General features: G+C 34.6%; 1 protein-coding gene across 4 annotated transcripts in view; it reads left to right on the top strand.

Annotated features, from left to right (window-relative positions):
- The window catches only part of LOC124360054 (GIGYF family protein Gyf-like), a 90,371-nt gene that overhangs the window by 8,087 nt on the left and 68,349 nt on the right, over positions 1-13,935 (top strand). For 3 of the 4 annotated variants that reach the window (XM_046813313.1, XM_046813310.1, XM_046813312.1), the window contains exons 2-4: positions 5,949-6,000; positions 10,043-10,259; positions 11,178-11,568. In XM_046813313.1, the coding sequence (XP_046669269.1) occupies positions 5,969-6,000; positions 10,043-10,259; positions 11,178-11,568 (640 nt within the window). In that variant the 5' untranslated portion in view covers positions 5,949-5,968. Of the gene's footprint in view, positions 1-5,948; positions 6,001-9,928; positions 9,982-10,042; positions 10,260-11,177; positions 11,569-13,935 lie in introns of those variants that run through there. The other variant, XM_046813314.1, reaches the window with a different exon arrangement.

The raw sequence follows: 13,935 nt of genomic DNA, 5'->3' as shown, positions 1-13,935 counted from the left end.
GAGTGTACCGCATGCAGAATTACTTCTAGGATGTACAAGTTTAACTACTGTGAGGATCTTCAATTTTCTAAATGCTTCCCGGCAGCTTTCTTGGTATTGGAGTCCTTCTAGAGCTCTTATTGCTAGTTTTTGCTGCCTGAAGAATCTTCTCCATGTTGCAGTTAGCTGTTCCTCCCCATAGTGCTATAACCGTATCTGAGATGTGTCTCAAATAGTGAAAAGTAGGCGGTTTATTAGCTGCGTCTTTATTGCTAATCTGTTTAATTTCTGCGTATTACAAATATGCTGGTGCTTAATTTTTTGCAAAGCTGTCATGTGTGCTTTCCAGGTTATATGTTCATCAATTAATATACCAAGGTGATTTGTTTGGTTTTTTTGTTTCTAGGTCAGTGATTGTGAAGATGTGTATTTTTTGGCCTGGTGGAGAAGTTTATTTGAATCAGTTTTATTGCCATTTAGCACTAAGTTGTTCGAGATGCAGTATTGTTTTGTTGTGATTAGGGCGCTGCTTAGACTTCTGGCAAGGTGTTGCGTGGTTTTTGTCAGATATTGTTATGACATGTCATCTGCGTACATGGTTGTGTGACAGATGCGCTCTAGGTAGTCGGGTAGGTCGTTTGTAAGCAGTAGGAACAGGACCGGGCCCAGCATCACTGATCCTTGTGGCACTCCCATCTGCATGTCGGCAGTTTTTTTGACTGAACTTTTTCTAATAAATTGTTTTTTAGTGTATTGGATTTCCACCAGTTGTTTTCCTGTTGTTTAGGTAGTTCCAGAACCAGTCCTGCAGTTTTATCTTTTACACCCATACTTTTCAGTTTTTGAAGAAGGCGTTTATGATTTAAGCAGTCAAATGCTTTTGTAAAGTCTAAGAAATAAACTAGTAGCAGTGTGGCCCTCTTCCAGTTTGTCTATGACATGCTCTATAAGTTGAATTAGGGCTGTGGTTGTGGATCGTCCTTTCATGAAACCATGCTGATGTTTAGTTAGTAGGTTATTGTGCTCAAGATATTGTAAAAAGTCTTTCTAGTACTATCTTTTCAATAATTTTGGAGAAGGTGGATATGAGTGATATTGGTCGGTAGCTAGTCGTCGGTGGTTGGTCCTTTTTTATATTTCGGGTATACTTTTGCTGTTTTTTAGTTTTTTCAGGGTAAATCCCTTTGTTGTAAGGATATGTTTATGATGTGTGTTAGGGATCAGAAATTTCTTCTTTACAGATTTTTGCTAGTTTTGATGAGATGTTATCTAGGCCAGATGAGGTTTTTGTTTTCATGGAGTCTATTATTTTCTCCACTTCTTCTTTTGTTGTTGGTTCGAACTGAAAAGTGTTGTTAGTGAGTGGCGGGGGATTTTGGCTTGTAGTATTTGTGGCATTTAAGTGGCTGTCTTGGAGAGTTCTTTGTGCTATTGAGGAGAAAAATTTGTTAAAAAGCAGTCTGCTACGTCTGCAGGGTTGTGAAGTATTTTTCCATTGATTTGAAGGTATATTTGGTTGTTCGATTTGTGTCTGGCTGTCTTCTCTTTGTTTATTATTTGCCATAGGGCTCTGGGCTTATTTTCGGAGTTACTTATATGTGCTGCTACCGACTCTTTTTTGAGCTTTTTGAGCTTTAAGTCGTAGTCCTTTTTTCCTGGCTATTGTCTCTGTTTTGTCTTCTATTCGGCCTGTGCACTGCTCTTTTTCTAGGGCTTCGGATGTACTGTTCCTTGAGTCTTGTGCATTCAATGTCCCAGTCTGGGTTTTGTTTATGTTTATTTTTGAAGGTCTTCAGTGGGCAGGTGTTGTCAAGGGTTGCTTGGATGATATTGTGGAATATGTTGTAAGCTGTGTCAGTGTTGTTGGAGTGGCACACACCGCATCCCATTTTTTGTTTGGCTAGAGTTGATTTGAAGTTTTCTATTGATTTTTTGTTGAAATTTCTGTATAACTTATAGGCCTAGGCCTACATTTCACTTGTCACCTATTAATAGGGTTTTCATACTGTGATGTTTATTGAAAAGGTAATGCTTTTTATAGACAAAGAAACTTGAATAAAAACTCACAAAGCTAAGGTATAACCATAACAGTTGATAACAATCTTCATTGCTTCTTCAAAATCTTTTGCTGCGTTGGTTGCATTCGTAATCAGACCATCTAGAATTTTATATTTTTATAATAGGTACAAGTTCTATCTCAAAGTGTTACTTTGTTTGTTTGTCGTTTTTTGTATTCTCCATCAATAAGGGTGATGAATGAAAATCATCCCTGGAGATAGTACCTAGGCTATCAGTAGAATTTCAAAATTCTAGATGGTCGGGTTATGATCTCGAACGCTAGAACTAAAAAATAAAAAAGTCTTACATTTCACATTAGTTTATCTCCTACGTCAACACTCCTAAATGTAATTTTCTAGTACATAGAACAAGAATATTCATTTCTTTATAATAATGCCTTCCTAGTTATATTTTCTGATTTTCTTTGTGTTCCTGACTTTTCATTTCACTTAATGTTGTATTCTAAATACAGGGGTCTTTAGAATGTTGGGTTTAAAATCAATGAATAATGTGATTTTATACTGGGAAACCTGTTGTACGGTGTGAGGTATACGTTTGGGAAATTGGTAACTTTATGATTAGTAAATATTTAGGATGTTTTGGTTCAAAATGATCAGCTCATTTGACCTTTGAGCTGCTCATTTTGAACCTTGTTTACCAGCAAAATGTTGGTCTTAAACCGAAAGTTAGTGCATCCTAAAAAATAGATTGCAGGCTGCCCCACGGCAGCACTGTAATTGTAATTGTTTCTCTTTATTTTTCTAAAATGGATACATGTATTTTTCAAACGCCACAGAAAGAGAAATTATTAGGTTTACATGATGTTATGTGGACACATTGAAATATACAGAGATATGAACAATGGAGATAGGTGGTAGTGATGACTCGTCACTGAATTTCTGGTATACGCTAGCGATGTAACTTATTAGGCCACAGCAGTTTCGTGGTATTTCCTGCAAATACAGCTAGCAACAAGAAACTGTTAAAAGTTGCACTCGTCATAAGGCTTAAAAAATGTTACAGTTGTATAAATTTGGTTTTAAATGGACTAGAGAATCAGAAATGTTGTACTAGGAAATGTGTATTAAGGTTTTACGTAACTCTGTTTTAAGGGGCAAAAAAAGGTGTAGAATAAACCAAATAACAATAAAATGAAGCAAAGAATTGAACTACTATTTGTTTGTGTCACATATCAGCTTAAATTTTTACTACTGAAATAGGTTACAAAATGAACGTTTTTAATAACATTTCAATGATTTCAGGTGTCAGGAAGTTAAAAAAACTTAATTAAAATCGCTATCAAATATAAATAAAAATATCAAATCTGTAGTATGTATGTTCTGTCTATATCACGTAATAATAAATGATGTTAGGGACAAAGGATTGATTAATTTGCTTCAGTTAATATTTTTTTAAATATATCTTTATCAGTTATTTAGTTTTTTCCGACACTGGTAATCATCTAAAATGTCATTAGAAACTTTAATTTTGTGATATATTAATGGGGTAAAAATTGAAATTAATACGCATATAATTGTAGATAGGGACAGATGATACATAATTTGTTTCATTTTAGGTTACTCCAACACCTGTTTCTGTATTTAAGTTCATAATTCTCTTAAAATAATAATAAATCTCTATAAAACTTTTTACTACATTAACAAGTCTGAACAATACTTAGGAACAAGTATACAATATACTATTTATCAGTCCTAATTAATTTATCATCTCCAGACTTTTTGTCTCTCCCTTTAAATAACCTAATAATTACCTTGTAATATTAACAACACTAGTTATTTTCTGCTTCTTGTTATCCATTCCTCAACTAGGTTAGATTGAAACAATTGTATTCTGTCCATTTGTAATTGTGTGGGCCTTTTTTACAAATCCCATAAAACTATTCACTACATTCATGTCTAAATGTTTACATAATACTGAAAAATCTTAAATACTGCTTGAATTTTCTAATAACATATCAGTAACAACCCTTTTAACTAACTACTCTGTAATAGCAATAAACCTCTCTTAAGTTTCTGGTCCGTTTTGGCTGTAGGCCCAGGCCTCTTGGATCTATTGTTGAATCCACCACTGATTTTGCTATCAAATCATGTAGGCCTACTTGCTAAATTTCAGTAGTATTTCCCTATGTAGTATTAATTATATTTTCACTAAAAAAACAATAGTCATTCATTACATTAGATTTTTCTACCATTTTGAATTTTCTTTTGTATGTAAACTGTAAAATGTAAATCTATGCTAATATCAATGGTAGTGTCCAACTTTTACTATAAAATAAAGGGTATTTCAAAAAGAGCACCGGTTTTGATATATCAAATTAAGAGATTTATTTTAGTAAAAAACTAAAAATTAACACATTAAAATGTTTATATAGCCTTCCTATTTCACATTTAAATATAAAGCCATGCATGTGGCCTCCTCTATTGCGCTGGCATGGAACAACTGTCCCTAAATTCACTATGACTGCATGATAAGTTTTTACTTACATTTCACCCACAACCTTTTGAATTTCCTTCAAGTCTCTGATGTTTTGAGGTTTATTGGCATAAACCAATGACTTCAGACAACTCCAAAGATGAAAGTCACAAGGCATCAAGTCATGACTTTGGTGGCCATTTATGGTCGGAACTCCAGGAAATAGCACAATATTGGAACCGTTCATCCATACTTTGAAGACTTTTATATTGTATATGTAGATTGATATGTTATGAATTGAAATATATATTGTAATTGTTATCAATGTACATGGATGTGAAAACAATTGCAATTTACACTTTCAATTATTATTTGTATAGTAAAGCGTGGTTGTGAGAATTTGAATATCAGTTTTTTTAAAAGTAAACATTAATATTTAACAGAACACAGTGGTTGATCAGATTAGAGTAAAGTAACGTAATGTACTTACTATAATAACATTTTTGCATGTGTAAAAATGTTTTTGATGTGCGCACATTTGAATCAAAATAGGCTTATTACAGTGTTAAAACACATATCACACGTAGGTAGAAATTGATTTAAACAAGAAGTGAAAAGCTTAGCATACTAAAGTGTTGAAATATCAAAGGACTTCAATAATGTCAAAAGTTACACTTTATGTTCTATTAATTTTATTTATCATAAAGAAGTTGTATATCTAACCTCTCCCAGCTGAATTATTACAACACGCTTCTTGGCTGAACTGATTCGGTTATTCTGGCACTGTAAAAATTTTCATGTTTTTATTATATTGAAGTAAGCAGGATTTGTTCCGGACATTTGTCATTGTTCAGTGATAAATCAGTAACATTACGTTATAATCAAGTTAGATTTCCTATCTTAACAATATAGTACAAGTTAACTAATGGCAAAATAAAATATAACAATATGATGTCAGTAAAACAGTAGTTGCAGATAGTTACTGGTAGTTCCTATAATTCTGTCAGATAACAGCACAAGTGAGAGGGAATTGTGATGAAAAACTACAAAATCACTGTCAATGATTGATAAAAAGGTTTCTTGTATGTCTGTTCCCAAATAGCATCCATAAGCATAAAAACTTTCAATAAATGGGGTTAACAATACTGTCAATAGAATGTTTCATTATTAGTTTCAAAAGTAGTCATATGATATCAGCACAAAGCAAAGACCATTGGAGAAATGGTTAATGGCGATTGGAGGAAATTGGACTTTAGGGCCAGTCTCCCCGTTGTGGCAACTCTGACGATTGCCTGGGAGAGGTTTGAAAGCGTTTCGTGATATTAGCCTAATTGTAATATTCAGGATAATCTATTATTAGTTTTATAAATGAAAAAAATTGTACTTATTTATAGGTTTTCTTGTATTCACCCATTAATTTGTTACTTACCTGTTAAAATTTGAATGCAAGTATTAAAATGAAATTTTGTTCTTTCCAGGCGTTTGTCTAGCTGAGAAAATGACCGATTCAATGAAGTTCGGACCTGAGTGGTAAGTGTTACCTTTTTATATGTGCTGTATCTCTAATAATTTACAATATATAGATTGATTTTAATACCTAATATATCTAAGTTCTGTGGTAACATAATAGTCTAAACCAGGTGAATGGAACTAACCAATAGGTACTGATTTACGTTCCTGGATTAGATGAAAAGGTTTCATCAGTTTTTTTCTTCAAGTTGGCAAGATAAATTTAACTACAAAATTGTTAACTTTTTTTTAGAAAATTGGTAGGCAGGAAGTTGACCCAAGAGTCTTTATCTTTTTTAAAAAGATCTTGAGAGTAGATCAGAAGTCTGCATGAGAGGCTATGGTAAAAAGTTATTTTTATCTGCAGTATAATGATATTAATAAATAATGAGCTTTGTAAATATTGTTTAGTTTGAATTGTTTCTAAAAAAAAACATTCAAGTTATATCTTATCTAGGTAAAGCTTTTTACACTAAACATTATCAATTCCTACAAAAATACAGAGAAAACCTACAGTATATCTACGTGGAACCGAGTGATCTGGATGAGGAATAATCTGGACTTCAGAGAGTAAATTTCAAACCTATAAAATAAATTTATACCTATATCTAGGAAATGAATGGGTAATCTGTAAAACTGAGGTTTATTGACTCGAAAAAACCCCACAAACTGTTTCAAATCCGTTTGTATGAAAACACCATTTTCTGCCATTTATAATGGTCCGCCATCTTGGAACGATGATAGATAGCGACTTAAGTTGTGCCAAATTGTTTTTTTTTAACTCTTTCAAAAATGTGTCACATGTTGTAGGTTGCCATTTGAAAATCTTGAGTTGAGGTTGTGATTCCCCTCAGGGGGCCGTCCCCAACATTTTCTTATACACCACAAAGCAGGTCTCATTAACATACAAAGATCCCTTAATTTTATTTCAATTGGCAAAATTAGACATGACAAGAGTTGACCACTGATATTTGGATGATCCTGAATTAAATAAAAATCGATGTTTGACAATAAGTACCAATTTGTTACGTTTCTTAATGTTTCAGTGGGTTTAAGCATTGGATTTTGAAAGGATATGATAAGCCTTTATAAGCAGAGTTGACAGTTTTTATAGTGATAAATAAGAGGTCACAGGTTTATCCAGTAAGCAAGATAAAATAGACTTTGATTAGTAGTTATAATTTTTTATTTTCCCTCATTGTAAATATTGTTTTTAGGGATTTTCCATAAGATATGGGCATTAAGATGTAGCTTTATTGAAATGGTCCTTTAGAGCAATACTATTTCTACTTACAACCCTGTTTTTGTTATAAATTATGTTAAATATTTTTTTTAAAGATTGTATTTATAAGCATTCAAATTCCTTTTGTTTTTCTTGTTAAGTATGTACATTAAAAAGTTATAAATTAAGTATTTTCTAAAAAACATTGTTGTAGAATAATTAATAACAGTATAAAAACCATTGTTTGCGACATTTCTGTATTGTTAGACGACTAGTTTCAATAGTCACTAGTATTTTGTTGTTTCTCGTAATATTAGAGTTGTGTTAGTATCAAACAACATCAAACTTTTCCTTGTGAAATTTTCCATCAAGTGGTATAGATTCCTTACCATTTCTAGTCTTCAAGTAATTACCATTTTAAAATTCCGTTCCTGTAGAAATACAGTTGGTGTCCGGCACATATGCACTGTTTAAGTATTGGCAAACCACAGACGAAATTACAGAAAATATCAATTATGTTTATTATTTATTAAAATAGCCTCAGCCTCTGTCAATTGTTAATCTTGCTTACGGTGAAGTAAGTGCTATTATTAATTTTTTTAGTGTTAAAGATGTGAAAGCAGTTGAAATTTATCATCAGACTTGTATGACTTGTGAAGACGTGGGAGAATGTTCATGACAAGGAAAATAATCTGCGATCACTCACGATTTGATGATAAAGTGGACAGAAGTGTGAAAATAATCACATGCTTCATGATTTCTCTATTATGAAAGAAGTTCCCTCAAGTTTCGAGAAGTCTGTATGACATTGTTACTGAATTATTAGACCAAATTGTCACGTGCGATAAAACTTTACATTACACAGGAATCAAAATAATCTATGGATTGGCAACATTCAACATCTCCTAAGATAGTGAAGTTTAAGCAGTTTCACTTGAAATGTCAAGTGTACAGTGAGTGGTTTAGTACGCTTCTAACTGTAAATTGTTCTCACGTTGTTCAGCTATAACCTCAAAATTAAGTGTCATAATTGAATATCCCATCAAGTTTGAAACTTGTGGTGTTTTAAGATTTCATTGGGCAATTAATCACTTAGTAGCTGAGATTCATTGTGAATTGTGTGCTATTTGTGATCAAAATTTTATGAGTAAAAGTTCTGTATGATTTACCTGACATTTCCGATAGTCTTTTACACAAGATAGTGCAAGAACAGCTAGGCTACCACAAGTTTTTTAGATACCAAAATTGCTTATTGATGACCACAAGAAAAAGAATGAGTTCTACTATACACTTTCTTTCTCTGTAAGACTTTGAAGAAGAACTTTTGGACAGGATTGTTACTGGCGATGAAATTTGGGTTGCCTGGGTGAATCCTGAAACAAAATGGCAATCAGTGCCAGACCGGGGACCTACCGCTTCTCCAAGCCAACCACAGTCCGTCAATCTTTGTCAGATAGGAAAGTCTATCTAAGGACATCTTACTTGTTGATTTTACGCAATTTTTATGATCATCTCTTCTGAGGCCTACTGTGACAATTTAAAAAATTAAGAAGAGTGATCCAAAACAAGTGTTGTAGCTTTGTGATAACACTCACCCTTATACATATTCACTTTTGGGTGAGTTTAATATCCCAGGGTAAAGTTCCTAATTAAGCTATAACTGTTGATTCTTCTCTTATTTTGAAATAAATTGGGCATCAATAGAGATTTCTTAAATGAGTTTTGAACTGCAGAACCACACATTTTGAAATATTTTTTGAATGTGCCATAACAGGTTTAATCATTTCAAAATATTTTGGGCATATTCATGATTACTTTTTATTCTAGTTTGTATAAGTATTTAGTTTCCTTATATCCTTTTTTAAAATGACATCTGTCAAATATTAAAGAAATTTGTTCCTGTCTGTATTTATTCGTTACGCATTATTAGACCAGTTATACCTCATGAAGACTCTGACTCTCACTGTCTTATCTGGGTGGCACTCTCACTGTCTATCTTGGTGGCACTCTCACTGTCTATCTGGGCAGCACTCTCACTGTCTATCTTGGTGGCACTCTTACTGTCTATCTTGGTGGCACTCTCACTGTCTATCTTGGTGGCACTCTCACTGTCTATCTTGGTGGCACTCTCACTGTCTATCTTGGTGGCACTCTCACTCTCTATCTTGGTGGCACTCTCACTGTCTATCTTGGTGGCACTCTCACTGTCTATCTGGGCAGCACTCTCACTGTCTATCTTGGTGGCACTCTCACTGTCTATCTTGGTGGCACTCTCACTGTCTATCTGGGCAGCACTCTCACTGTCTATCTGGGCGGCACTCTCACTGTTTATCTTGGTGGCACTCTCACCGTCTATCTTGGTGGCACTCTCACTGTCTATCTGGGCAGCACTCTCACTGTCTATCTTGGTGGCACTCTCACTGTCTATCTGGGTGGCAGCTTTCTGCTTAGTGGAAGAGGAGATGCTGGCATTGTCTGACTTCAGTACCTTTCCTGATCGGTTTAAACTAATGTATGTTGTAGGTTACGCAACATGAAGAGTGATACATTCACTCGGGACCCCAACACCTACTGTCACTGCTACCATCAAGATGGCAGAATTTCGTTATGGTAGAGAGGAGATGCTGGCATTGTCTGACTGCAGTATCTTTCCTGATCGGTTTACACTAATGTATGTTGTAGGTTACGCAACATGAAGAGTGATACATTCACTCGGGACCCCAACACCTACTGTCACTGCTACCATCAAGATGGCAGAATTTCGTTATGGTAGAGAGGAGATGCTGGCATTGTCTGACTGCAGTATCTTTCCTGATCGGTTTACACTAATGTATGTTGTAGGTTACGCAACATGAAGAGTGATACATCACTCGGGACCCCAACACCTACTGTCACTGCTACCATCAAGATGGCAGAATTTCGTTATGGTAGGGAGGAGATGCTGGCATTGTTTGACCGCAGTATCCTACCCCCCGATCTTCTCAAGCCGATGCAAGGCCTGTATGTGGACAAAACCCAACTTCCACTAGCTTTGATCCAGATGACTGATGAAGAGACAGTGAGTAACTTAATTATTTGTTATAGAAATATTAAGATTTTTTAATAATCATGTTAAGCCTAATTTTAACAAGTATTGTCTACACATCATAAGTAACGATGATAACTAACATGTTAGTTATGATCGTCAGATATTAACACTCTATCTTTCACAGTTGAAGAATTTTGCAGTGTCAGTTATTTTTAACAAATTGAATGACTTGTAAAATAAAGTGTAGTTTCAATGACACTAAGTAACATGACATAAAATAATATATTTATAGTAAAATGCAAGTGACGATATTTACCTAAAACTTGATATAATGAAATATTGGTTAGTTTGAATCCTTGGTGTGCTGCAGGCTCGTACTCTTATATTCAGGACTCTGGTACAAAAACATATAAGAGTTCATTATTGGATTGGGTTAACAGTTAACTATCATTGTTTGGATTGGGACAGAGGTAGCCTGAAGGTCTCTGCCACTACTGTTGGTTTTGAGTTTCAACAATAGCAAACAGTCAACCATCATTGTTTGGATTAGAACAGGGGTAGCCTGAAGGTCTTTGCCAGTACTTTTAGTTGCGAGCTTCAATGATAGCAAACAGTCAACCATCATTGTTTAGATTAGGACAGGGGTGGCCTGAAGGTTCCTGCATTTACGTTTAGGACTTAAACTATCATTTCTAAGATTGGAGTATTGGATGGCCAAAGGAATAAGTTTAATTATTTTTGGATTAAAAAATTGTGTTGTACTCTCATGGAGTTGATGTACTTTATTACGTACTTGACAAAACTTGAATGATGTTATTGTTAATAATGAAATAAGTTTAAAAAACTGATTGTGACATTTGTAATAGTGATTCTTGAACTTTAAATATAACATGTTTTTGTAATGTGTTACTGAGAAGAAAAAAATATTAATGGTGATCTGTTTTACAGCGAATGTGGAACAGGGGGATCAACAGCGATGTAGCTCTGCGTCTGAGCAAGCCAGGGGTTGGAGTGGGGGTGGGTAGTGGTAGAGGTGGGCGAGGAGGTTCTGTGGATCGTGGTAGGGGGCGGGCAAGGGGCTCCTACCATTACAGCCGGGGACTGAGCTACGAGGAGGATACCACCAACAATCGACCTCATCTGAGGCCGTATGACCGCACCCAAAGTGGCGGAGGCTGGGGAGAGCGGAACGGGGGTGACCTGGGAGACTACATGGCTACCAGTCCCCGCAAGGAATATGGAGGTGGAATGCGTGGCGGGATGGCGGACAATTGGCGGAAACATCGTGGTGCGGGGGAGGAAGATGAGGGTTGGCGGACTGCTCGCCAAGACAAGTGGGGTTAGTTGAAATTCAACTAGTTGATCTTGAAGTATTTGGTTAAGTCACCAGAAAGCCTGGTAAATCAGATGTCATTAAATTGATCAGCCTGTGAGTTATGAGCTTGTCAGGTTAACATCTGCTTCAACCATGTTATTTCATAATTATCTTATGAGGGAGGTTGTTCTTTTGAAATAGGTGCAACTTTTGGGAAGATGAAATTTCCCTAAATATCCTGAAATATTGCTTTTAAGTGTAATACAAAATGCAGGTCTCTTGCTGACTAGAGTCACGTTACTTGTTCTGAGTTTAATGTTGTATTAAATCACAATAAATTGGTTTGTGAAAAGCTATTCAACTTGCTTATTTGTGTCATGCCAATTTATAAATAAACAATTCGTTTAGGTAAAATTTTGCTTCTTGCTCAGAAAAAACACTTCTACAACTGTTGAAATTGTTATTATGACACACGAACATAAAAAAATTAATTGTATGATGGATTATTTCAGTTTTAAAATAGATCAAATTTCAATTGATGACAAATATTTCCCCTTGGGGCGGCCTACTGCCATGCACTTAAGCCTCAAGGGCCTTTTGCGCACCCCGGAAACACCATGAGGCCTACCAGTCTACAACTTCAGCAGTTCAACAAACCGCCGAAAACAACCTATCAGGTCCTCCTGGGAAAACTCACCACCCCTGTTCAAGCTACCAAAGATGGCATACCGCTCTCTTGCTATTGCAGGGCAATCAAAGAGCAGGTGCTCAGCAGTCTCCTTCTGCTCATTACACCTTCCACAGAGCGGATCCTCCTGAAGGATGCCAACTCTGTGTAGATGCTTCTTCATTAGTTTAAAATACAATATAATCAATTATTTCGTCGTTGAAAAATAGATAAAAATATTCAATTGGTTTTGAATCGGAATCAAAAGAAATAGGCAAGTTAGGTCCATGATTTACACTGTAAATTGGTATTGAATGGCTAGGACCTGGATCATAGTTAGTTACCTTAGTCCAGGGAAGATTTCTTGTAGGCCTATTTGAGGTTGATGCTTGAGTGTCATCTTCAGAGTCAGATTCACTTTCACTCAAATTATGCAAAATAATGTCCTGTTGCTCAACATCCTCAACTTCGTCAACTACACTTGAAAACGTTCATAACCCCAAGAACGAAATCGTCAAAGTCAGGATCGTCTGCGTTAGCCATAATTATGGCAATATATTCACAAGTTACATCAAAATAATAAATTAAACTATAGTAATAGTTTTAATAGTTGACAAGCACTAAATATAATACTTTATATATATATTTCTTGTGTGCGTGTGTATGGGGCTGAACTCCTCCTAAACGGGTGAACCGATTTTAATGAAACTTTTTGTGTATCTTCAGGTGGATCCGAGAATGGTTTAGATTCACAATTCGGTCCAATTTAAATTGGTTATATAATTAATTTTTTATTTATAAATAAATTGCTGTTGATCTTGGAATATTTTACATTGGATCCGCCAGACTGCGCTGCGACACATAATACAAAGTGAACTGTTACTTAACAGCTGTTAGCACTTTCAGCTTTTAAAGTTCAACAAAGAGGCAGAAAAATTTGCTTACATTTAAATTGTAGAAAATATTACGTTATTATAAAGTGCTTGATCAGTAGTGTAATGCAGATTGCAGAGATGAAGTTTCACCAATTGTTATATGTAAACATTATAATATTACAACACAGCCATAATGTTTTTCTATTTTAATTCTAGGTTTTCCCGACAGTTTGTGCTGCTATCAAATTTTTGTCTTGTTTTGTAACATCGTTTAATCATTGTGTGATTGCTAATTGTAATAATACATTAATAGAGATCGAAGATGTTTGAAGTGCATAAAAAACTATAGTTATTTATTGAAGTTATTGAACTCATTTTGCAAATTTAATGAAGTGAGTACATTGGTCGCATAACCTCAAATAACCTAAGTAGCATACAAATCAAAAGGTTGTGTTTCTATGTGTGAATAACTATTGTTAACAGTTTAGATAATCAAATTTTAAACTAATTGGATTTAAAATAATTTGTTGTAATTTACATTTTTAATCTACAGTCAAAATTGTATAGTCTATTAACAATAGTTATTCACTCATGTGATTTGCATGCTACTTAATTTGAACTTATGTGACCAAACTGTTAACAATAGTTATTCACAGATAGAAACACAACCTTTTGATTTGTATGCTACTTAGGTTATTTGAGGTTATGCGACCAATATACTTACTTCGTTCAATAAATAACTATAGTTTTTTATGTACTTCAAACATCTTCAATCTCTATTAATGTAATATTACAATTAGCACTCACACAATAATTACACGATATTACAAAACAACACACAAATTTGAT

This window comes from Homalodisca vitripennis, chromosome 4 (genome assembly GCF_021130785.1).
Source record: "Homalodisca vitripennis isolate AUS2020 chromosome 4, UT_GWSS_2.1, whole genome shotgun sequence".
NCBI classification, from domain to species: Eukaryota; Metazoa; Arthropoda; class Insecta; order Hemiptera; family Cicadellidae; genus Homalodisca; species Homalodisca vitripennis.
This window is presented reverse-complemented; position numbering and strand designations above follow the sequence as displayed.